The sequence below is a fragment of the Rhinatrema bivittatum genome, chromosome 2 (genome assembly GCF_901001135.1).
Source record: "Rhinatrema bivittatum chromosome 2, aRhiBiv1.1, whole genome shotgun sequence".
NCBI lineage: Eukaryota > Metazoa > Chordata > Amphibia > Gymnophiona > Rhinatrematidae > Rhinatrema > Rhinatrema bivittatum.
The window spans coordinates 336223431-336250309 of NC_042616.1; the positions used below are offsets into that span (position 1 = coordinate 336223431).

The 26879-nt window shown below is 47.0% G+C and overlaps 1 protein-coding gene across 14 annotated transcripts in view; it reads left to right on the forward strand.

Annotated features, from left to right (window-relative positions):
- Window positions 1–26879, forward strand: part of LRRFIP2 (LRR binding FLII interacting protein 2) — a 360344-nt gene that overhangs the window by 251264 nt on the left and 82201 nt on the right. For all 14 annotated transcript variants that reach the window (XM_029589814.1, XM_029589817.1, XM_029589816.1 and 11 more), the window contains 2 exons: window positions 3182–3352; window positions 15671–15763. In XM_029589814.1, the coding sequence (XP_029445674.1) occupies window positions 3182–3352; window positions 15671–15763 (264 nt within the window). The remainder of the gene's footprint in view (window positions 1–3181; window positions 3353–15670; window positions 15764–26879) is intronic.

Below are 26879 nucleotides of genomic sequence, written 5' to 3' on the forward strand. Positions count from 1 at the left end.
TTCAGCAGGATAAAGATCCCACTGAATATACTGGCTGAAGTTATCTGGCTACACATAACAGGATAAGTTATCCAGCTACTTTAGCTGGATAAACTTATCCACTAAATGACCAACTGAGTATTGGCCTCATAAAGACTAGGGGACACTCCATGAACTTAGTAAGCATGTTTGAAAATTCTTTTTCACTCAGTGCACAATTAAGTTCTGGAGTTTATTGCTGGAGGTGGAGTTAGGGTTAGCTAGTTTAGCAAGGTTTAAAAAGGTTTGGACAAGTTCAGGAGTCCATAAACTGTTAACTATGTAGACTTAGGAAATAGCCACTACTTATCACCTCGTGATAGCATGGGATCTGTTTACTATTTGGGATCTTGCAGGTTCTTGTGACCCAGGTTGGCCACTGTTAGAAACAAGAAAATGGGTTTGATGGACCCTCAGTCTCACCTAGTATGGAATTCTTACGTTATGTTATATTCAAACATAGCCAGTTAAGTGATTGCAAAACAAACAAAAAAAAAGAGATGTTTGCAGGCCTGCAGTCCTCCCTCCCACTGGTGAGATGGTGTTCCTTTACTCACTGAATAGGCTAAAATGCATGGTGTGGGACTACAAGGTTCATTAAAGCCTCTCAAAGTTTTGCTAGCTCAGTCTTTTAGGATTTTTTTCTTTCCCCCTGGCCTATCAGTGAGATTGGCTAGATCTTATTTTAGCCCCATCCCCTCCACCCGTCTGCACTTAAGGGAAGTGATGGTAGGAGCCAATTGGTATGGGGTGCCATGTTATGCAGTGTCTCTCCTCCTCCTGGCCTTTACTCCAGCATTGAGGGGCAGATGCAATACAGTGTGCTCAGCTGAGTGCACTGTGTAACTCGGACACGGGTTAAATAGGCGCTAATCCATCCCCTAATGCAATAGGAGAATTAGCGCCTATTTATCGCACGTCCGATGTAGAGTGAATGCAATAGTGCTCATCACATGCAAATGCTATTACTCATTCACTTCGCATTAAAAAAAAAAAAAAAGTGTGCATCTCAGATGCACATTTAGCTCTCAAATATTAACGCCTGCCTAGAGCAGGCGTTAATAGCTGAGCAAATGTAAAAAGTACAGAAAAGCAGAAAAAACTGCTTTTCTGTACTTATTTGGTTTTTTTGTACTGCATCCATTTTAATTACTGGCAGATGGCCGGTTATGAAAACCGGTGGCAAGTTTACTGGTGTTGGTTTTCGTAACCGGCAGCCGCTGAGGCACCTCCTTGCTAGCGCGACCCCCTAATTTGCGTATTGCATGGTGCGCCCCCCCAAGCTGACTTTTCAGCGCCCGCTTTCTACGCTTTTTTATTGCATCGGCCCCTAAGTTTGTCCTGGGGTTTTCCAGCTATATACATCCAAAGCTGAAGCATGTGCATTTATTTAGGTGCAGGCAATCTGTTAGCTGAACCTTGCTTTTATGGGCTGTCACATGAAGTATTTTTAGTTGCATTATAGCCTAGCTTCATAACTGTTTTTTATATGTTTAAGCATGGATTTGATCCATGTGCTTTTTTGTCAGTTTAGAATAAGCATGTGCCAAGTAAGTTGCATTCCTTTTCATGAGGCTTTCTATATCAGTGGGTGTCCCTTACTTTCAAATAATATAAAAACTCATGTTACTATCAAAGTTCATCCAATATTCCTCACTATGACTAGAAGTGGAGCATTTATTGGAATCTATAACTCACTCAGTGGATGTCAGAGGGAGATGATCTCTTGAGCAAGAGACTTAAAAGACTTGCAGTATTTAAAACGAACTGCAGAAATTTTGTCCAGATCCATCCAATTTGCTTTTCTCCTTTAAATAGCTAGGCAGTGAGTTCAAGACCAATTATTGAGTGTTTTTATAATATTGTATTGTAGTAATACATAGTAACGAGATTTCTCACTACACCACAGGGCAACCATATTCATTATAAAACACAGGTTTTTTTTTTTGGTTTTTTTTTGCATTGTCCTAACTTCAGCAGCTGGACTATCTTGTGTTTGGAAAGAGGAGCTACCTTTTTTTTATATCTAGGACAGAGGAATATGTTTTCTCTGAATACAAGCAGTTCAGTCACACAGAATAGGTAATGTCATCCAGCAGCACCAAAGTAGAACACATTTTCCAGAACCTTCCAGTAAATACTTGAAGACCCCTTTGGGCAAGTGTAGCAGTTCCCTGGATATGTGAGACATATCTCAGTTCATCTTTTTTTTTTGGAGCTGGTTGTTTGAGCTTCACAGTGATCACTCTTCCCTGCAGTATTTTTATTTGCATTTTACTTTTGGTTTCCCCTCTTTTAGACAGTGATGTGCCTTAGTGTGTGTGCTTTCTTTTTTTTCAGCTTTTAGTATATGCTGAAAACACATTGTGTTAGATGGTTAATCTGAACATTTATTTTAATTTCACACAAATTCTGGTTCATTTATTTCAGGAAAAAATCCATACTGCAAAACCATCAAAATTGTGATAAATTAAGTCTTTATTCTTGACTCCTTAAGTGAGTGTTAATAAATGAAGCTTACTTATTCAGCCTTGACACCTGACCATTATACTTTTTTTTTGTGAATACTCAAATGTGTGGTGTGTGCCATGAACATCTGTGTTCTCTATGTATACTCTAAAATGGCTTGTGTAAACTTTTTTTTTTCTGGTGTCATCTGAATCACAAGATAAAGTTTATGTCCAGTTTTTATTTCTAATATGAAACAGCAGCTTTATTTAATGTGCCTGTGTATTTTGATCCCTATCTGTGTGTTGACTGATAAAACTATATGAAGTTTGTAAAAATGTTAATGTAATTAGTCTCACAGCAAGGGGATGCCAGCATGGCACTAAGCAGAGGAGACAGAATGTCAAGCTAAATTCTTTGTTAATGCCTTTTGTGTTATTTTGGTCAAAAAATATAGGCAACAAACTTGTGCTCCACTGGGTGAATGTATGTATTTGTTTCTCTATGCATGTGTGTTACCCTTTACAAAATAACTCTTATTTAATACCTGTATCAAAAATAGTTATTAAAACAGGAAAATAAAAATATTCTATATGCAGTTACTAAAACAAACATTCTCTGCTTATGGTTCAAATGCATGCTGCCCTGCCTTTTACTTGGATTATTTACTAATGTGTGACAGTATATGGTTTGTTTTGTCGCTATAACTTTGCAGGACTCTCTATCTGAAGTCGAAGAGAAGTATAAAAAAGCCATGGTTTCCAATGCTCAGCTAGATAATGAGAAAAGCAATTTGATTTATCAAGTTGATACACTAAAAGATGTCATTGAGGACATGGAGGAACAGATGGCAGAATATTATAGAGAGAATGAAGAGAAATCAAAGGTAACTGCATATTTCTATATTTGCTTGTCTAATATTTGGTTGGGGTTTTTTTTTGTATCCCATATACTATGTAGATTTGTCAAAAATAAAATGTGAAACTATATTGAACTAGTGTCATCCTTATTAGGTTTTGACTTCCCTTTTAGTTTGTAGTGAAATTTATGGATTTATCATAAAAGTGGTCTTAAATAAGTTTGTTTAGGAGGGTATACTATATGTTAAACTTTGTGAGGCCAAGTATTGTCAACAATCATTCTAGCAGGATGTACTTGACAATATTACAGATTTCTTGTTCTTATTTTAACAAGGAGGATTTCTCCCAGGACAAGCAGAATGGTAGTCCTCACATGTGTGTGACATCACTGGATGGAGCCCTATCACGGAAAACTTTTCTGTCGAAGTTTCTAGAACTTTTGACTGGCACACTGAGCATGCCCAGCATGCCATGATCCCTGCAGCCACAGGGGTCTCCGTTCAGACTCTTTTTTTTTTTTTTTTCCCGCGCTGCAGTTTGCCTCGCGGTTAGGAGCTCTGTGAGAATCCTCACACAAATTTCCTCACGGAAAAATCTTAAATGTATTTCAGAAAAAGAATCCCTCATAGGGGTCTCCCATCGGGATGTTTTTTCCATCGTTCGATGAGTAAAAATCACTATTCCCTGTCGATTCCTGCTCTCACCTTTTTCGGTGTCCGCAGACCGTCGACCGTTTTCGGGGCCTCAACCTCTGTCATTATGGCAACAGGTTTCAGAAAATGTCCGGAGTGCCCCCAAACAATGTCGATCACTGACCCACACGATGTCTGTGTGCTGTGCCTCAGCTCATGACACGATGTGTCTAATTGCCCAAGTTGTGCCCAGATGACACTGAAGGGTAGGCGGGCTCGCCTCGACAAGATGGAGACTCTGTTCAAAATCAAGTTGACTCCATCGACGTCCACCCAATTGTCACTGGCAAGAATATAAAAAAAATTAGTTAAGCCTCGCCGGGAGCACCAGGGCCGCAGTGACTGTCCATCACCGACTCCGACTAAGGCATCCACATCATCTACCTCTGTGCTGGAGAAAGACCGGACCGAGCACTGAGGAAAGCACAGACACCGGCACCGATGCGAGTCGACTTCCGGTGCCGGCACTAACACCACATCAGCCTCGGTGGCTATCGAGCCGATTGCGAAGAGGACACGAGTAGAGGAGCCTTCAACTCCCCCTCTACCCGAGAAACAAAGGTGATCCCCACCAATATCGGTGCCGGGAACTGAGCCCCCACAAGTTCCTGTGGAGGTGCCAGTAATGCCTATCCTACCACCTCCTGTAACTGCAATATCTATACCAGCTTTCAGGGAGGAACTGGACGCTTTCATCCACCAGGCAGTGCTCGATGCTCTCCGAGACTTACAGCCATCGATGCCGGGCCCCCATACAGACTCTGGAGCCATCGATTATTTGCACCATTGCTAACCAGGCTGGATACACTCATCTGTGCCTTTCCAACACAGCCCAGGCCACCGATGCCAAAGCAACCTGCAAAACCTCTGAAATCCCCATACCGGGGTCCTCAGACGACGAAGGCACGGATTCCAGTCCTCTGTCACCGATGCCTGACCTGATGCCTGGTCCATCAGGGCTCTCGGGACCGAGAGGCCCTTGTTTTCCATTGATGCCTCAGGTGCCACCGAAGCCCGCATCAGTGCCACCATGTATTCCATCGAAGGATCCATCGGTGCCAACCCGTCCTCCTCTACCAATCTTTTTCCCTCCTTCAGGATCTCGACAGGAGACCTTTTCTGACACAGGGGAAGATGTTGACACAACACATCTATGAAGGATATCTTATTAGAACCATCTCCTCCAGAGGAAAGGAGAAAATCTCCCCCAGAAGATCTCTTCTTTGCCAATTTTGTTAGGGAAATGTCAGAGACAATTTCTTTGAACTTATTACAGAGAAGGACACATGCCACAAAACACTGGAGGTTCTCCAATTTGTGGATGCACCGAAACAAGTAATGGCTATCCCAGTACACGAAGTACTAGTAGATCTGCAACATCGTCTCTGGGAGCATCCTTGTGCTGTGCAGCCTGTGAATAAGAGGACAGATGCCACTTATCTCATCCAACATATTCCTGTATTCCAAAAACCACAACTGCCCCATCAATTGGTGGTAGTTGAATCTGCACAAAAGAAGGCCAGAAGACTGCGACCACACTCTTCAACACCACCTGGTAAGGACCAAAAATTCCTTGATATCTTGGGTCGCAAGATGTTTCAAGGTTCTATGCAAGTGTCACGCATAGCTGCATACCAACTTTATATGACACAGTATCAAAGGAATCTCTGGAAGCAGGTTAAAGAAATAACTGATTCTCTTCCCCAACAGCAGCAAGATAGTCTCAACGCCATACTACATAAAGGCCTTGAGGCTGGTAAACAGGTTCGTGCTGCATATGACTCCTTAGAAATAGGTTCTCGCATGTCAGCGACAGGAATCAGCGCCACGAGGTGGACCTGGCTAAAATCCTCAGATCTGAGACCTGAAGTTCAAGACAAACTTGCCGATTTACCATGTACCGGTGAAAACCTATTCGACAAGACACAGTGGCTCAATTAAAAGACCACAATGAGACCCTGTGGCAATTATCAACAGTGACTACAAAGGCCCCTTCTTCTGTAAGAAGATCCACTAGAAGGGACCCTAGAAAACAATTTTATCGCCCACGCAGATACTACCCACCTGCGTCTCGCGTGAGACCTACTAGGCCATCTCAGAGAACAAATCCTCGACAGCCCAAAACATCCAGGCCTCAGCCACAGCCACCACTACCACCACAAACAGGCCAGGCCTCTGGATTTTGAAACGTACTCAGAGAACAGCAGTCTCACCACAAATCTAAAACCAGATTTGCCAGTAGGAGGTTGAATTCGCCATTTCATAACCAACTGGCTCAACATTACCACAGACCAATGGGTTATATCCATCATAACCCAGGGATACCATCTAAACTTTCTTATGGTACCCCCAGACTTACCACCCAATCCTCTGTGGATGCAAAGAGATCACACAAGCCTTCTAGAGTCAGTGCTGTTCACCCTTCTGGGCGCCAGGGCTGAGGAACCTGTTCTCCAGGCACAGCAGGGCAGATGGTTCTACTCCCACTATTTCCTCATTACAAAGAAAATAGGCGGCCTCCGCAATCTGAACAAATTTCTACGAAAAGAAAAATTCAGGATGGTGTTCTTGGGCACCGTGCTTCCCCCTTCTGCAAAAAGGAGATTGGCTCTGTTCTCTGGATCTTCAAGATGCTTACACTCACATTTCAATATTCCCACCTCACCGCAAGTACCTGCGCTTCCTAGTGGGACATCAACACTTTCAGTACCGGGTCCTGCCTTTCAGACTTGCCTTTGCACCCCATGTATTTACAAAGTGCCTAGCAGTGGCTGCGGCCCATCTACGCAAGAAAAGCATTCATGTCTTTCCTTACCTGGACGACTGGCTCATCAAGAGCCAATCCAAACAAGGAGCTCTCGATACCCTCAAGCTCACTATCAATCTACTGCACTCGTTAGGATTTCTCATCAACTACCAAAAATCCCACCTGACTCCATCTTACCTCCTGACTTTCATCGGAGCAGATTTAGATACCTAAGTGGCAAAGGCCTTCCTGCCCAACAACCGCGCAGACACACACTCTCCCGAGTAGCTGTATCACTGCGCAAAAAGAAAACAACCTCAGTCCATCAATTCCTAACGTTGCTGGGCCACATGGCTTCCACAGTCCACAACACTCCTATGGCCAGGCTGGACTTTGAAAACTCAGTGGCTCCAAGCCACTCAATCGCTCTCATCCCAGATCCAAGTAACCCACCAGTTACATTTATCGCTTCTCTGGTGGACAAACAAGGGCAACTTGCTAACAGGTCTGCCCTTTTCAGCAACCAGTTCCACAGATAACTTTGACCATAGACGCATCCACCTTGGGATGGGGAGCTCATGTGAACAATCTGCAAACTCAAGGTGCTTGGACACATCTCGAAGCAACGTTTCAGATCAACTTCCTAGAGTTTCGAGCTATACATTATGCTCTTTGTGCATTCTAGGACTGCCTTTCACACAAGTCTGTTCTCATACAAACAGACAACACAGTTGCAATGTGGTATTTGAACAAGCAGGGCGGCACAGGCTCTTACCTCCTCTGCCAAGAAGCCGCGCAGATCTGGGACTGGGCCCTTGCACACTCCATGTATCTCTGGGCCACTTATCTGGTAGGCATACAGAATGTAGTAGCAGATCGCCTCAGCCGACAGTTCCATCCCCACGAGTGGATCCTGTGGTAAGGTCCAGAATCTTCCAACACTGGGGTCAACCAACAATAGACCTCTTTGCATCCAAACTGAATCACAAAATGGACAGATTCTGCTCCCTGCACAGGCAACCAAACAAGTTTAGCCAGGGACACCTTCGCTCGCCACCGGGGAACACAGGCCTCCTATACGCGTATCCCCTGATACCGCTGATAGCCAAAACTCTAGTGAAGCTACAACAGGACAAAGGGTCAATGATACTCATAGCCCCTTATTGGCCTTGACAAGCCTGGATGTTGAAAGCTTGATCCTCCAACCGCTCAACCTTTGAACTGATGTCTGTCAAGTGCTTGTAGCTTCACGAAAGCCTTCCACACGAAAATCTTATCGTTCTAAGTGGAAAAGATTTACCATCTGGTGCACGCAAAAAGGTATCGACCGAGATCACGTGATGTGGTGGGCTCGGTAGGGTGTTGTGATCCGAGCTCCGGCTGTCCCTCCCTTGAAATCCCCTGCCATCCGCGCTATTTTTATTTAATTTTTTGGGCGGAACCTGCTTTCAGCGAATTGGGATTTATAAGAGGCGCCTCTCCTGGTTTTTTTTTTATCCGCCGCATGGCTACCCGCTCGCTACGCCGCAAGAAAGAGAAGCTGTCGGTCCCTGCTGCCAAAATGGCCGCCGCATCTATAGCCCTGCAAGATTCTCTTTCTGACGCCGAAGCACTTGAAGACAAAATATCGCAAGCAGTAGTCTCAGCCCTGGACGTTTGGCGTCACCAACTATCCGAACAAATAGCAGAAGTCCGGGCTTCGATAACTGAATTTGATAATCGAGCGGAACGCATAGAGGGCCGGGTGGGCCTTCTCGAGGATGATGTTGGAGCGTTGGAGCGCCGCGTGGAAGAACTCAGCAAGCAAGCCAGGGCCAGTGTAGAAAAACTTGAGGACCTTGAAAACAGGTCCAGGAGGAACAACTTGCGCTTCATTGGATTCCCGGAGTCCCTGCCGGATGCCGACTTGCCTCGTGTAATTGAAGCCTGGCTGTTAGCGGTGGTGCCCGCTCTGGCATCTCCATCCGGGGGCCTATTTGAAAGAGCGCATAGACTGGGTCGCAAACCTGAAGGAGGACCGGCGCAGAGACCACGAGTGATTATAGCGCGCTTTTTGCACTTTGCACACCGGACTCTGGTGCTCCAGCATTATCGGAAAGCCAGGGAAGTCACCTATGAATCTCAGCGCATCATGATCTTCCAGGACTTCTCTCCCAGAGTCTCTCTGCAGAGGAAGGCTTTTAATGAGGTCTGCGCGGCCCTGGTCAACAAGCAGATCCGTTTTGCTCTCATGTTCCCTGCTAAGCTCCGGATCACCTATCAGGGCCAAGTGAAAATCTTTGACTCAGCGGTGGATGCACAGGCCTATGTCCAGGACCTCCCGGGGCCGAGCCACTCCGGAGAAGAGTGAGTGCGATGCAAGTTAACCCCGTTGCCATAATGTTTTTCAGTACCACTGGGGTACATATGCTTGCCATGTCACTTTACTGACTGCCAATATGTATGCAAGTGAGTTCTCATTAAGAATCCGGCTGATGGTCCAAGCAGCAGACTGACAATGGCTGGGACACGACGGTTTTGTGGGTTTTTTTTTTTTGGTTTTTTTTTGTTATCCCCTTGTGGTCTCTTTTTTAAGCAGGGACCTGGTTTCCTCCCTTCCTGTGCCTAAACATAGTTTTTCTACTCATTGCCGGAAGGTGTAGGGCATGTTTTATATTCCTCATTTATAGGCACATTGATGCCATCTTCACAAGGGGGCTCGCCTTTAAAGGTATATGTGTATTGATGGTCGGGTTCTATTTTTGCTATCTTGTTTTTGTATCGGGGGAGGGATAGCCGAGCACATGTGTGTAACCACGTGTTCTCCCCCTCCAGGGTTTCTCCTTGGAGCGGGGATCATACATTGTGGGGCTCACCGCCTTGCTTAGGCAAGGCCTCATTGTGTGGAATTTAAGTATGGGGGGGGGTAGGGGGAGTAGCAACTGTAGAGAATCTCGGGTATACTGTTGGGACTAAGGTTTGCTTTTTTGTATTGAGGCTTTTAGTTTATATATGTATCTCCTTGCACCAGTTAACGTGGCTGTTCATCAGGCCTTCCGAAGAGACATGTGTGTCACTTATCTCACCGGTATGGGTCCCCAGCATGGTGCTTGTGCAACAGAATATATTCCGACTGTTATGGCGTGCGAGGTGGTAACCTGGAATGTGGCGGGCATGGGTACGCCCATAAAAAGGGAAAAAGTATTTAACAGATTGACCAGACTCCGTGCCCGTATTGTATTCCTTCAGGAAACACACATGCTCCCTACGGAAATCCTAAAGCTCCGAAAGAAATGGGTTTCCCAGGTATACTATGCTGCGGGCACCTCGAAGAGTAGGGGGGTAGCCATACTGATTCATCGGGATACCCCCTTTCAAATGCAACAAACGCTGGCTGACCCCCAAGGACGATACATTCTGGTTAAAGGCATTTTGGCAGGGGCCCCGATCTTATTGGGATCTATATACGCCCCAAATTCTTATGATCACGCTTTTTTCACCACGTTGCTCTCTCAGATTACGGGCTTGGGTGTATGTTCTATGATACTTGGGGGAGACTTTAACTATGTCAGTGACCCGTCTTTGGACAGGTTGCCGGCCAGAGGGGGACACCAGAGAAGTGAAAGGAGAGGTCCTAATTTTTTGTGTAAACACTTGGGTCTTCTTGATCTCTGGCGCGTTCTCCACCCAGGTGAACGTGAATTTACGCACATTGCTAAGGCACATTTAGCCCAATCCCGGATTGATTATCTGCTTATCTCTGAAACGCTCTTTTCAAAGTTTACTGCTTCGGTCATTGAAGCGTTGGTGATATCTGATCACAGCCCTGTAACAGGGTCTTTACAGTTGGAGAGCGGTCCTTCCAGGGGCCAATGGTGACTTCCAGCAGCGCTAAGTACAGATCCTGCGTTTCCTTCTTTTCTGAAAAAGAAGTGGGGGGAATTTATGGTGTCCAATGCCCAACACATTGACCAACCCACTCTGTTGTGGGAAACGGCTAAGTGTGTTCTGAGAGGGGATATCATAAGTTATGCAAGCTTTAAAAAACAAACCCTGGATAAGGACATTATCTCTCTGGAGAAACAGCTAAGGGTGTTGAAGAGGAGGCTGTCCTCTACACAGGATCCTGGGTTATCTGCCCAGCTTCATGAGACGCGGTCCGCGCTTAATGGGTTACTGCACACCAGGGCGGCGCATACCCTCCGACACAGGCAGTTTAACTTTTTCCAGCATGGCAACAAAGCTGGTAGGCTCTTGGCACGCCTTTTAAAGGCACAAGATGCGTCTAAATATATTGCCAATTTGTGTAATACTCAAGGGGCAGTAAAAACTTCCACCAAGGACATTGCAGATATTTTTTCTGTTTACTATAAAAACCTCTATTCTGCAGATCCGGTGGATGAGGAGGCTATTAAAACTTTTTTACAAGATATTGACTTACCATGCGTGTCTGATGCCCAGCTACAGCGCTTGCAGCGTGCTATTGAGGTAGAGGAAGTGTTAGCGGCCATTCATGTACTCCCAAAGCACAAAGCCCCTGGCCCAGACGGCATGAACTCCACATTTTATAGTGCTCTCAAAGATGAGGTGGCCCCGGTGCTCCAAAAAATGTACGAACACATGGCAGATCACCAAACCATGCCCCCTACGCTTCGAGCGGCCACTATAGTAGTTCTCCCAAAAGCGGGTAGGGACTTGCTGCAGCCCTCCTCATATAGACCCATTTCTTTGCTAAACCTCGATATTAAAATTTACGCTAAAATTTTGGCTACCAGACTGCAATCCCTTATGCCCCACCTGATTTCGACAGACCAAGTGGGTTTCGTGTCCGGGAGGCGTTCTACTGTTAATGTCCATAAGGTAATGGCTGCGTTGGAGGTGTGTGCCGGCTCTGGGGTGCCCGACCCATTGTTAGTCACCTGTGACGCGGAAAAGGTGTTTGATCGGGTGGCCTGGCCTTTCTTGCAACAGGTTCTCCATAAAATGGGGTTGGTGGGTAGGATTTTTGATTATATTAATTTGCTTTACTCCAACCCTACGGCACGGATTCTGGTGAATGGGGAATTGTCTGGGGAATTTGAACTACAACGGGGTACCCGACAAGGCTGCCCCTTGTCTCCTCTCTTGTTTATATTGACGGTTGAGCCTCTCATTTGCAAATTAAAGTCTACCCCAAACATAACGGGTATTCCAGTAGGCTCCCAAGCCTATCTTACCTTATTATTTGCTGATGATATCTTGCTCCTTTTATCCAAGGCTAGGTCCTCTCTCCCAGCGGCGCTGGCTATTTTCCAACAGTATCAGTTCTTGTCTGGGTTCAAGCTGAATTTGGATAAGACTGAGGCCCTAGACCTTTCGGGGTCCCTAAAAGCTACCTGGGAGAATTTTCCGGTGAAGTGGGCGACCTCCACGATAAAATACCTGGGCATCACTATCCACTCCGACCCCCAAAAATGGTATTCCCTAAATATTCCTCCCACGATCCAAAAAATGGTTGCTAAGCTGAAAGGGTGGAAAGACCTTCCCTTATCTATTCAGGGGCGCATTGCTGTGATCAAGATGGTAATTGCACCGCAGCTAATCTATAAACTCTTAATGTTACCTGTGTTACTTTTGACCTGGGACTGTTGTTTTTTACAGTCGGAAATCCGGAAATTCCTATGGAGGCATAAGAAAGCTAGACTTGCATATCAGACACTAATGGCACCTAGAACGCGTGGTGGGTATGGTCTCCCAAACTTCTATTTATACTCCCTGGCTGCGATTTTGCGTTTCTTGGGGGACTGGGTATTTGGGTCTTCGGAATACACTGATCCGAAGCTCATCACCTCGCTCGGTATCCCTAGAGATCCTTGCTTAGTGCTCCATATTTCCAAATCAGAGTTTTCAAAATTGAACATACCTTACACTCTGGTGAAAACAATGAGGACAACTTGGGGTATTACCCGAAAAATGTTGGGTTTATCGCCCCTTGTCTCGTTCCAATATCCCCTCCGAGGTTCTAATCTGGCATCTCTGGAGGTACTCCCTGCCCATCACCAGTTTGCTATACCGCCCCATTGGCCCTTGGGGGTGTTTTTGGAGCCTGATTCTGATGAGATTTATTCCTTCTCTCAATGTCAGGCTCTGCTGGGCCTTCAACCTAAACATTTTCTCATGTATGGGTATTTACGGGCCACTATACGTGGTCTTACACAAGGGTCTAGGGGTCAGATCACAAATAATGCCTATTCTGCCTTAATAACTTGTTTTCAGCAGCGGCAAGCTTCTTTGTCTCAGTTGTATGATTTTTATACTGCCACATTACCATGTTCTATTTTTCAAACTCTACTCCCCAAGTGGTCTCGGGACTGTCAAGAAGAGCTGGAGGAACATATGCTTACAAACTCTTACGCTTCTATTACTAGCATCACCACCAATGTGAACTTGAGAGAACGCCAACAGAGGATTTTTCACCGGATCGTTTACTCACCTGCAAGGGCGTTCCGTATGGGAAGTGTACAATCTGCCGCATGCCTTAAATGTCCTGCACCTGTGGCGTCCCTCATACACGGGCTGTGGTTCTGCCCAACCATCAGGATGTTTTGGGACTCCATTAGAGTCTTTTTGTCTACCTTGTTCCACACAGACATTCAGTGGTCATGCTCTTTATGTATTCTCAATAATGACATTGGGGATGAAAGCATAAATATTGATAACACAAATTTTGTTGCCAAGGCTTGTCTTATCGCAAAGAAATGCATCTTACTTAAATGGATTGAGAAGGACCCTCCAACTCTAGTTATGTGGTCTTCTCTTATGACGGAGCTTTATCAGCTGGAGTATGGCTCCCTCTATAAGCGTCTTTCCCTACGGAAGAAACAGATCTTCCAGGACACGTGGATTGACTATTACGGATCTGTGTCGCCCACTGTGCGAAAGTTGGCTCCGTTGAAGGGGCAGGGTATGTGAGCTGAATGTGAGCAGTTGGGTGGTCCTTGTGAAATATCTGACTCTGGTTTCATGATTACTATACAGTCTATGATGGGGCGGAGTTGGTCCCTGGGGGGGGCCTGTAGGCTGCAATGGGGATAGCGAGTACTGCAAACCTATTGACATATATGCTAACGTGAGATTCTCTACAGGGGGGGGAGGGGGGATTTGGGGACGGTTATAAATAGAAAACATTTGGGAGGCATGTTGATATGTTTTGTTTGTTGTTATTGTTATATTTTACTGTCACCCAATAAAATGCTTTGAAAAAAAAAAAAAAAGGTATCGACCCCTTTTCCTGTCCCACGTCATCTCTATTAGACTATCTCTGGCACTGTTCAGACTCTGGTCTCCAGACTTCTTCGGTGAGGGGTACACCTGAGTGCCATCTCAGCGTAACACAAGGAGTCGGGGATGCCCCGGTAACGGCACAAACCCTAGTCAGTAGGTTTATGAGGGGCCTACTACAACTTAAGCCCCTTCTACGGCCACCAGTCACTGAATGGGACCTAAATGTAGTACGTACTAGGCTCATGCGGTTAAATTTCTTACATGGAAAGTTCTCTTCCTAGTAGCCATTACATCTGCACGAAGAGTTTGTGAGTTACAAGCACTTGTCACATACTCACCCTATACCAGGTTCCTACATGACCGAGAGGTCCTAAGTACTCACCCTAAATTCCTTCCCAAGGTGCTAACGAACTTCCACTTGAATCAGTCTATAGTCTTGCCCATCTTTTTCCCAAGGCCTCACTCTCACCAGGGCGAGAGTTTTTTACACACCTTGGATTGTAAACGTGCACTTGAATTTTACCTAGATCGCACTGCAGTCCCTAGGAAATCCACCCAACTCTTTGTTTCTTTTGACAAAAACAAACTGAGTCGCAGTGGGCAAACAAACTCTCTCCAACTGGCTAGCAGACTGTATCGAATTCTATTATGAAAAAGCAGGCCTTCCTCTTCAGGGACAAGTGAAGGCGCACTCAGTAAGAGCCATGGCAACCTCAGTAGCGCACTACCGTTCAGTACAGATTGCTGAGATCTGCAAAGCTGCAACATGGAGCTCTTTTCACCCATTTGCAGCACATTACTGCCTAGACAAGGAAGGACGTCAAGACTCTGGCCAGTCTGTCTTGAAGAACTTATTTCCAGTATAATCCCAACTCCTTCCACAACCATTTGCTGTGATTTTCAGGCTGCCTCATTTTTCCCCAACAGTACACCAGTTGTTGTGCCTGTTGTACAAGTTGTACTCTGTTGGTCTAAACAAATATGAGTCAGCCTGTAGCTTGTGAATCACCCACATGTGAGGGCTACCATCCTGCTTGTCCTGGGAGAAAGCAGAGTTGCTTACCTGTAACAGGTGTTCTTCCAGGACAGCAGGATGTAGTCCTCACGAAACCCACCCGCCACCCCTTGGAGTTGGGTACGAAACGTTTTATTTTATTTTTCGCTCGCACCTTTTGCTACAAACGAGACTGAAGGGAGGCTGCAGGGATCTTGGCATGCTCAGTGTGCCAGTCAAAAGTTCTAGAAACTTTGACAGAAAAGTTTTCAGTGATAGGGCTCTGTCCAGTGACGTCACCCGCATGTAAGGACTACATCCTGCTGTCCTGGGAAAACACCTGTTACAGGTAAGCAACTCTGCTATTTCTAGATACATTCAGCTAGTCCATTGCTGCTTTTATTTTATAGTAAATGTAGTATAAGTATGTGCTGCTTAGTGATATTTTGTAGTTATCTACCTTTGGGATATATTTTTAGATTGAATGATTTTGTTTGTTGTATTGTATGGAAAATCTATTGCTATCCCTAATATGGATGTTCTAAAAATGATTTGCAATCCCAATACATATTTTTGTATCCCAGCTTAACATATCACTTTGTTTTGCACATTGAATTTAAAAACATATATTGTTCCAAAAGGGGATAAAATGATACTTTATTTGATACAGGAATTGGAAAGGCAGAAGCACACATGCACTGTTTTACAGCATAAATTGGATGAACTTAAGGAGGGTATTCACCAAAGAGATGAACTTATAGAGGTAAATTTGCAAGATATTTGTATATACTTAAAAGGCAGAGTTGAAAAGTAGTTTAGACATGCTTTATCAGTCATTTGCTATGTTTGTGCTGTTTCTAGTACATGAAAAGTAAGTAATCTTTTTTAGTGTTCACTTTGCCACACTGCTTACTTGTAGCTGTGATATGTATTTAAAATAATATATTGTAGGAATGGAATTTAGTTTTGTATTTTCCTGTCTAAAAATATTCACAATAAAATGGAGGTCATGGAGTGCAATGACTCAACGTTTGTACTGGAGAATACTGTAAAATGTGCAGTTAATACACACAAAATTTTAACTAGTGCATTGCTACATAACATTATTGTGTGTTTTTCCGTCGATAAGCAGGCTGAATTGGCTATTATAGGTGATATCCAGAACCTCCAAATGTACTTGTTCCTAGCTAGTAGAAATTTGAGCTCTATTGAGCATGTGCAGAATTTCCCATGGGGGCATTACCTTGTAAGCATTCTCAGTCATTAATTGTCTGAGCACAGCATGGACTTGTACCCAGATATTTTTTCAGAATTGTTTTCTTTCATTTTTTTATCAGCTTTTTCTGCTTTTAGTTGTCTTGCTGCATTGCAGCATCCACATCAGCCCTTTTTGGTGCTACAAAAACAGACTTTTGCTGCCTCAAAATGACTGGCAAGAAAAGCTACAGTGAATGGATTCAAGAACTGCATCTGTAATAAAGTGATGTCACTTACCAAAGGTTATCCTAGCTTTGCTCCATGCCATGCCCAGGCAAACTGTTCTGCCTGTTGGCAGATGTCCTGTGTTCTCAACTCTCCAGGGCACAGAAGCTGCAGTAGATCCACCTTCCGCAGTGCAGCATCATTTACCTTGCCAAGACATAAGTTGAACAGGAGCTCCTCATGGATGTGCCCCCCCCCCCCCCATTCAGCCAAAATTGAAGCCAAGGGGTATAGGAATATGAGCTTCCTGCATCAAAGAAACATAAATCAACATCTGCACCATCTGCGCAGGGCACAACACATGGTGCACCAGTGCCCTCCGACACAGAGGAATCTTCAAAGTGTGCAGGGAAGTGTGCTAAAAGTGGGCCAGTGCGCAGTGCAAAATATTGTGCTTGCCATTCGAAGCCAATCACTTTGCCTCCTTTGACAAAAGTATGCTTGCTCTGCGCTTCATTAGACTAAAGCTCTGGTATGCTTCATACTTTTGCTTGCCTTCACCAAAAAAAGAAATCTCCTATTAAGGTGTGACAACATATCTTTGTCCTTGAAGAGGATGTTACACTTACACCAGGTCAGACAACCAGTGAGTCGTTCTACAGATTGCATGTCTAGTGAGAAATTTCTTTACTTCTCTATCTGGAGACAGAGGAAATAATCCAGTGGCTATTTGCCAGCACTGCTGCAGAGGTACCTCAGACTGGAGTCCCAGTGTTACCCACTGGGGTGAACACATCATCACAAGCCTCCTTATGTGATTCTTCATCTTCCCCCTCGATGGCAGTGGAGTCTGTTAACTAGAGTTTTTCTTTTCCCCTCCGAGGCAACCAGTACAACCCCAGTTCACTCTGCTTGTCCTTGGGGACCTGGGTTAGTAAACCCTCACATTTACAAGATGGTTCTACAGATATACTTTCTAATCCATTTTCAGGTATGCCACTATGCTTTGCCACAAGAACACATGGCATATTCAGAATTCATGGAAAAGGTGGGGACAAGTCTTGGTGTCGAAGTTACTGGCTTAGATGTCTTTGGGTCTCTCCAGATATTGGACACCCTGTCAGACGCAGCAGCTCTCCCAATCCACAACACTCTAAACTGGTGGAGGAAAATAATGTGGGAAATACCTATCTTTGGTGTTCCTATAGCTAGAAAGCCAATCTCAAATACAGAGTCTAAACATCTCTGGAGTCAGAGATCTGACTGCCAAGTCTGTCCTGAAAAAGGCTGATAGTTTTTACCAAGAAAATCTTCCAAAGCTGAAGGCTTAGTGCCCACATCTTTACGCACCAGTTCTTTATGGCAGGGGCTCTCAACACAGTCCTTGTGACATACCTTGCCAGTCAAGTTTTCAGGAAATCCTTAATGAATATGCATGATAGATTTGCATACACCTCTGTTGTACGCAAATATGTCGTACATATTCATTTTGTATATCCTGAAAACCTGACTGGCAAGGTATGTCACAAGGACTGGGTTGAGAACCCCTGTTATAGTGCAATATCCTCATGACTGTATTCATAGAAACATAGAAATGACGGCAGAAGAAGACCAAATGGCCCATCCAGTCTGCCCAGCAAGCTTCACTCACCTTTTCTCTCATACTTATCTATTTCTCTTAGCTCTTGGTTCCATTTCCCTTCCACCCCCACCATCAACGTAGAGAGCGGTGATGGAGCTGCATCCAAGCGAAACATCCAGCCCGATTAGTTAGAGGTAGTAGGGGTAGTAACCGCCGCAATAAGCAAGCCACACCCATGCCTATTTGTTTTTACCCAGATTATGTTATACAGCCCTTATTGGTTGTTTATCTTCTCCCCTGCCGTTGAAGCAGGGAGCTATGCTGGATATGCGTGAAGTATCAGTTTTTTCTTCTCCCCTGCCGTTGAAGCAGAGAGCTATGCTGGATATGCATCGAAAGTGAAGTATCAGGCACATTTGGTTTGGGGTAGTAACCGCCGTAACAAGCCAGCTACTCCCCGCTTTGTGAGTGTGAATCCCTTTTTCTTCTCCCCTGCCGTTGAAGTTATGCTGGATATGCGTGAAGTATCAGTTTTTCTTTTCCCCTGCCGTTGAAGTAGAGAGCTATGCTAGAAATTCGTGATGTATCAGTCTTTCTCCCATGCCGTTGAAGCAGAGAGCCATGCTGGATATGCGTCGAGAGTGAAGTATCAGGTACATTTGGTTTGGGGTAGTAACCGCCGTAACAAGCCAGCTACTCCCGTCTTTGTGAGTGCAAATCCTTTTTTCCACATTTCCTCTTGCTGTTGAAGCTTAGAGTGATGTTGGAGTCACAGTAACCATGTGTATGTTTATTGAATAAGGGTATTGTCTCCAGACAGTAGCCATTATTCTGGCGAGTCACCTACTCTTCATTGGCGGCCTCTTGACTTTATGGATCCACAGTGTTTATCCCACGCCCCTTTGAAGTCCTTCACAGTTCTGGTCTTCACCACTTCCTCCGGAAGGGCATTCCAGGCATCCACCACCCTCTCCGTGAAGAAATACTTCCTGACATTGGTTCTGAATCTTCCTCCCTGGAGCTTCAAATCGTGACCCCTGGTTCTGCTGATTTTTTTCTTATGGTAAAGGTTTGTCGTTGCCTTTGGATCATTAAAACCTTTCAAGTATCTGAAAGTCTGTATCATATCACCTCTGCTCCTCCTTTCCTCCAGGGTGTACATATTTAGATTCTTCAATCTCTCCTCGTACGTCTTATTACTCACAGCTGCTTTTATTTTATTTAAAAATATTTTTATCCTGCTTATAACACAAGTGGGCTAAGTGGATTACAACACAGAAAAAAAAACCAAAAAATATAATCATAATAATTTCAGTACATAAAGATAAGTGCATTCGTCACTTTCTCTGTTTATAGGAGGGCCCGGGCCTACTGGCCCGAGCCCGCCCCATAACGGGCGCGCCACCCTCGAAGGATGGCGGTCCGTGAGAGGAAAAGGGGGAGGAGGGGAGAGGGGCAAGACGTCATCAGAAGGCGCTTGTGGCGCCGACCGATGACGTTCTCGACCCCTTAAAGGGTCGAAAGGGGCAGCCCCAGCCCCTTTTCCATCCAGAGCGCGAGGCGAAACGAGCGGCCGTGAGCAGCGGGTCGGCACGAGGCGGAAACGAGTACCAGCCCGGGAGGCGAACAAAGAGCGAGCAGGCAGAGGAGCAGACCGGGAGTAAGTAAAATAATGCACTCCGTACGCTGCTGATTTAGCTTTCCATCCTTGCCCCCCTCGCCCACCCTCCCCCCCCCCCCCGGTCGCCGCCGCACGTACGCTGGCCCGCGGCCCACCCAACGGCCCGTACCTTGCTAGGCCGCCGCCGCCGTAAGCGCCGGTGACAACACATCGGCGGCGATAAGACTCCACGTGCGGGGCAGAATTTAGCACGTTCCTGGTTGCGGAGAGGCCCCCCCCCCCCCCCCCCCCCCCCCGGCTGCCGCCGCGCGTACGCTGGCCCGGCGCCTCACCCAACGGCCCGTACCTTGCTAGGCCGCCGCCGCCGCAAGCGCTGGTGACAACACATCGGCGGCGACAAGACTCCACGTGCGGGGCGGAAGTTAGTACGTTCCTGGTTGCGGATAGGCCGCACGTTCGCGCCCCGGCACACCGCTCACTTGCTTCCCAGGGAGTATCCGACCACCCCCCCCCCCCCCCCCCGCGCGGCGCGCCACGTGGGTTGGAGGCTGGGTAAGAGGCGTTCCGGAGGGCAGGTCACCACGGGCTCCGAGGCTATGTCGGAGAGGGGTCGAGCGGGTCGCAAAAAAAAAAAAAAGGGGGGCCGGGTGGGGTGCTCTTGCGATGTCCCACCCAGCTAGAGCGGGATGGCTGCCCGGGATGGTGAAGGCTGCAAGGGATTGGTACCCCCCCCCCCTCCCACCCTGTGCCTTTAAAAAAAAAAAAAAAAAATTTCTTCGAACAGAGCAGCCAAGTAGGATCACGAGAGGAAGTCCGGCTGATTCATGGGTTGGGACCGTCTGCCTGCGGTGGCGTCGGTCCTCGACGTCGCGCTCTCCTTTTTCGCCCCTCCGCATGCACCTAGTCAGCGAACGCAAAGCGCAGGTGTATCAGTGTTGATTGTTGATTGATCGTAGGGATTAAGGGGAGGAAGAATTTGCCCAACGATTAGAGCGGGGGGTCTATGAACCAGGAGACCATGTTTCAAGCCATATTGTCATTCCTCGTGACAGGGGCAAGTCACTTTACAGCCCTCACGAAACGAAATAAGTTCAAACCTGAATATGTTTTGTCGATTTGTGGCATGTCGGGCGCGGAGAGCTGCATCTCACAGCCCAGAAGTATTTTACCCTATTGCATTTCAGGTGCCGCAACGAAAGCAGTGTGCGAGGATACCAACGGAGCACAATAATAACCCTGTAAAAATTTTAATTTTCCTTTCGTTGTTTTGTTTGGTGAATAAAAGTAAACGCCCGGGAGCGGGCGTTCAGAGTGTCGTTCATAAAGAAAAAGTGTCAACCCCATACTAATCAGTCTGTGCCTCCTTATAGTCTTTCCATAGAAACAGCATGCCAGCTCGCAAAGCATCGCGAGTGACAAAGATGGCCAAGAAGGCGGGCCAAACCCAGAGAATTACAAGGTCCAAGGCCTTGGCGGAAGGCAACAAGACAGGAAGAACGAACCTGGAACCACCAACGCCACACAGACCTCGCGGCAGGAAGAGGACTAGAGGAGAGCGCGGGGTAGCCCGTAAGGCCGGCTCCAGGGTGATAGTCAACGAAACCGTCGAGCAGGAGGAAATAGAGACAGCAGAAGCGCCAGGAGTTAGCAAGGACGCTGAGACAGCGCCGGGCGAAGCAAGAGAGGTCTCCAGCGAAGAGCGGAACAGGGCGAGCGAACCCCCGACGAGATCGCAGAGGACCAGAGAACACTCGCCGCAGTACCACAATTGGGGCGAAGAAGCTTGGCGGAACGCTTCGGGATACGCGAGTTACCAGGACAGAGATTTCCATACGAGAAACAGCTTCGAGTTCGAACATCAAGCCGGCGATCCCGGGCATCGTCAAGACAGATCAGGTTGGCACCCGAGGGAAAATCAAAACTGGGTTGTCGGAGAACGGCGCGGCAGACGGGAAGAGCCAAGAGAGTACCCCTACGGGAACACGAACAGGAGACCCCAGGAGGGTTGGCTTCAACGAAGGCAGTACGACTACCATTATCACCCAGCAGATGGGGAATGGATCGAATCCTCTTCGAGACCTGCCCGGAGACTAGACGGTGAGGTAGGATCATGGCATTCGCCACGACACATGCAACCAGCAGTCAACAATAGCAGAGGAATAAGTCAAGAGGAAAACGGGACAACAAGAAGAGAGCCAGACAGGCCTATCTCAGCAACAAGGCAAGTCACGAAAGAAGGAACAACCTCAGCAGGAGAACAAAGAGGGCAGCCGGGTGATGAACTCGAAGTGGAGGAACAGCCATCGACAAGTTATGCAGCACACCAAACAACACGAGATCGTCGCGTGGCGGGTGAGTGCTCGGAAAAAGACGCTGACTTGGCGATCGGTATACCACAGTATAGTTTAGGGCACACGGGGATGAACGATAGTTCAGGGACGGGGAAAAAGAAACGAAAAACAAAGCGCAAGCGCAGAGAGAGCACCAGCTCCAGCAGCTCCTATAGCTCCTCAAGTTCATCCTCAGACTCCGACAGCGACCAACAAGGACGCAAGAGGGATGGCGAAAAGGAGTCAAGAGGCCCACCAGCACTCACTACCTTGTCGGAGCTTTGGGAAGAAGTACCCAAGCGATTAAGAAAGAAAATTCAAAAGAAAAAATACATCGACATCTTTACCATACTACTCGGAAGACGAAAAAATGAAGGGAGAAAGAAGTCCGCAGACGGAAAGCACTACAAAGAGAGGGAGAGAAAAATACCGAAGACCATAGTGAATTGGATAACAGCCTTCCTATACATGGCCAGTGTGATCGGGAGGAAGGACCAATCACAATACGGACCGATGTTGGCCTATGCAGTCAACATCATGAGATCGTATCAACAACACGGAGGCTGGTCATGGCTTAATTATGACGAACAGTTCCGAGACAAAATGGAAGAGAACCGTCATATGACCTGGGGAACGCAGGACGTCAGCCTATGGATTCAACACATGACTTGCAAAACCGCGGAGACAGGGATGAAAGTCAGGAATACTCGAAGGTCATCTCCTTTCAGATACTCGTCAAAACAGATATCGGCCCATGACAACAGCTGTTGGCGATACAACAAAGCCACATGTACATTTCAAGACTGCAAATTTAAACATGTTTGCACCATATGCGCAGCACCGCACCCAATGTCAAAATGTAACAAAAAGGTATTGACAGGGAGTAAGGTTAATCCATGAGACGAGACAATTCGAAAAAGCACCGTCACCAATACAGTTCAGAGCTCTGAAATTATGGCTCGAACTTTACCCGAACAAGGAGAAAGCAAACAAGATTTGGAATGGGTTCAAAGATGGGTTCGTCATCCCATTTCAGGGACAAATCCAAGGAGCACCAATCAGCAACTCTCCCTCGGCAATGAAACATGAGGATATCGTCCGTCAGAAGCTGCAAACAGAATTAGAATTAGGAAGGATAGCAGGCCCATTTGCGCAACAGCCATTCCAATCAATGTACATATCACCACTAGCGGTGATCCCAAAAAAGGAGAAAGGAAAGTTCCGACTCATACTAAATTTGTCATCCCCGCCAGGCAAATCCGTAAACGACCACCTGCTGCAAGAGGATTGTTCAGTGCAATACGCATCTTTCGATACCGCATTGGCACTGCTTCGGTCATGCGGAAGAGGGGCACTGATGGCAAAAGCGGACATAGAATCCGCTTTCAGGTTGCTCCCAGTTCACCCAGATAGCTTCCCCCTACTGGGGTTCACATTTAACAGCCAATACTTCTTCGACAAATGCATGCCCATGGGATGTTCCATCTCATGTGCGTATTTCGAGCTTTTCAGCTCCTTCCTGCATTGGGTGGTAGCTAAGAAAGCAGAATCAAACAATATTATACATTACCTAGATGACTTTCTATTCGTGGGACCCAAAGATTCCGACGCATGCGGCAGTCTACTCGCCGACTTCCAGACAGTAGCAGCCGAATTGGGCGTACCGCTAGCCAGCAACAAGACGGAAGGTCCAGTAACAACAATAGCGTTCTTGGGAATTGAGCTGGATTCCGTGCGAATGACAGCAAGATTACCGGAAGAAAAAGTAGACAAACTGCGCAACATGATGCAAAAAACGGGAGCCGCAAAGAAAATTACGCTACAAGTGGCACAAAGCATCTTAGGAACCCTCAATTTCGCGTGCAGAGTGATACCCATGGGCAGAGCATTCATGAGAAGGTTGGCAACCGCAACGGTCGGGTTAAAGAAGCCACATCATTACCTACGCGTGTCGAAAGAAATTCGGGAGGACTTTAGGATATGGAATGACTTCCTAGTCAATTTCAACGGCATTGCAGTTATCCAGGACCCCCCCTTATCCAACCAGGATTTGAACATACAAACGGATGCATCAGGCACGTGGGGATTTGGCGCCTTATGTCAAGGAGCGTGGTGCGCCGAACCTTGGCCAGAAGAATGGAAAGAGAAGGGATTGACAAAAAATATCACCTTCTTAGAACTATTTCCAATATGGGTCACGTTGGTACTATGGAGCGACAAACTCAGGAACCGACACATAATCTTCTGGTGCGACAACCAGGCAGTCGTCCACGTGCTGAATGCGCAATCAGCAAAATGCCAGAGAGTAGTCAATTTACTAAGAGAAATAGTGCTGGAGGCGCTGCGAAATAACATAACCTTAAGGGCTAGACACGTCCCGGGGGCGCTAAATGGCGCGGCCGATGCATTGTCGCGCGCTAAATGGCATCTATTTCGCAAACAGGTACCGACGGCAGACGAGACAGCAACAACAATGCCACATCGATTATGGCAAATTGGTCTTCAATAACAAGAGACTTACTCCAGAGATCCGTTGCCCCGGCAACATGGACATCATACCGACGCAGTTTCGACGAAGTCGCCAGTTTTCTCGGAACGATCGGATGGTCACAGGGACCCGTCAGCGAGGAGCTATTGATCAAATTCATCGTTACAGCAAAGGAAAGCGGAATGTCCAGGAATGCCGTGGTCAAGCGCCTCGCGGGCGCAGCATTCTTCCTTAAAGCATTCGGATGGGGCGACCCAACAAAATCATTCTTAGTGAAGAAGTTGCTCGCAGGTTGGGCAAAGAAAATAGGCCCAAAAAGGGATGACAGGCATCCCATTACGCACCACAGGCTGAAAGCGTTATGGGCAGCACTAGAAACAATCTGCAAATCGGCATTCGAGACCAAGCTATTCAGGCTCGCCTTCTCGCTGGCATTCTACGGAGCCTTTCGAGTCAGCGAACTAGTGGCCCGTAATAAAAAAGACGATGGCGAGAACGGACTACTGATAAAAAACGTGCTATGTACAGCGGAGATACTCCGGATAACTATAATCAGATCCAAGACCGACCAGCAAGAAAAAGGCTCCACCTTAACACTCAAGCCAGTCGTGGGTTGTAACACCTGCCCAATCGCGAATGCCAGAGAATACTTAGATACACGCCCAGTGGGTAGGAAACACCTGCTGATACATCAAGACGGATCCCCGCTAACAAAATTTCAGCTGATAGCCGTACTGAAAACAGCGGCAAACAAATTAAAATGGGACATTAAAAAATTCAGCTCGCACTCGTTCCGAATAGGAGCAGCTACAAGTGCAGCGCAGGCGGGATTGGACAAGGACACGATAAAAAAGATCGGGAGATGGAGATCAAACGCAGTCGACACATATGTGCGGCTGGACAGGGTAGCTCTTAATTGTACTAATCAACCTGTTAATTCTATCTTCCAGAGCAACAGAGGGCGCAGCGGACAGCTTGGATCATTGGCCACTCATACATAAGATGGGCGGCCAAGAGAGCGAGGGAGCGACCTTATGGACAACACCTAGGCCTGGTCCCACAGGGGTGGAGCGTTACATGGATAGGAAAACCCGGCATGCAATGGAAACAATTATTGCCCCTATTACGGCGCCTAAGGGAATCCAAGGCGGCTCCAGAAGTGATCATAGTACATCTGGGGGGCAATGATTTGAATTCATTGAATTGCAAAAGACTAATCCAAGCAGTAAAAGACGACTTAAAAATAATAGCAGGGTTATACCCAAAGGCAGCAGTGATTTGGTCAGAGATCATACCGAGGCCCAAGTGGACAGAATCCAAGTTATGGAACAGAGGGAGAAAGAAAGTGAACAGACAGTTGGAGAAATGGGCAGGCAAAAGCGGGACTCAGCAGATAAGACACCAGTGGGCAGAAGACAAGTGTCCAGGACTGTTCAGGGACGACGGGATACACCTGTCGGACATCGGGTATGATATATTCAATAATATGTTACAGGACGCAATCGAAGAAGGTCATACAAGGAAGAAAAAGGCCGCAGCTAGTTAGGTTAGTGGGGGGACGCGAGGCAAGGGGTTACCTACCTCGCGTCTTGGCGGTTACCTGGGCCGGTCAAAGAGTGAGTAGGGGATGCCGGCGGCATTACCAGACTGAGTGTGAGCCGTCAGCGCCATGGGAGGCGCCGCTAAGGCGGGGCGCGATGAAAAGCGCCAAGGGCGGGACCCCCGTCAGGGTGAGGTCACGCGGCGGGGGATCCTGGCTACATGACGCCTGGCTTGGTTACGGCAGGCGGTCAGGGGCAGTTCATCGGCTCGGGTATACCAGGAAGGTATTATACATGTTGTTAAACAATAAAAGCTGCGGCCTTTTTACACCAAACAACAGTTGTCAAGTGTTTGATGTTATTTAGAATTTTCACGAGGAAAGAACAAACGGGAAAAAGGGAGGACGGGGATAGAGGACGCGACACGCTGAGAGTAAGTGGTGACTGCGTACGTTAATAGGAGGGCCCGGGCCTACTGGCCCGAGCCCGCCCCATAACGGGCGCGCCACCCTCGAAGGATGGCGGTCCGTGAGAGGAAAAGGGGGAGGAGGGGAGAGGGGCAAGACGTCATCAGAAGGCGCTTGTGGCGCCGACCGATGACGTTCTCGACCCCTTAAAGGGTCGAAAGGGGCAGCCCCAGCCCCTTTTCCATCCAGAGCGCGAGGCGAAACCCACCCACCCACCCTACAAGAAGGCGGGAAGCAAGAGGGAAATCGAGGTTATTAAGGGTTACTTCAGGTTAATTAGCGTTTTATTAGTGGTAAGACAATATAAAGTACACGATCAGAGGATGTCGCAGCTTAGGGGAAGGCGGTTACCCGGGCCGGTCAAAGAGTGAGTAGGGGATGCCGGCGGCATTACCAGACTGAGTGTGAGCCGTCAGCGCCATGGGAGG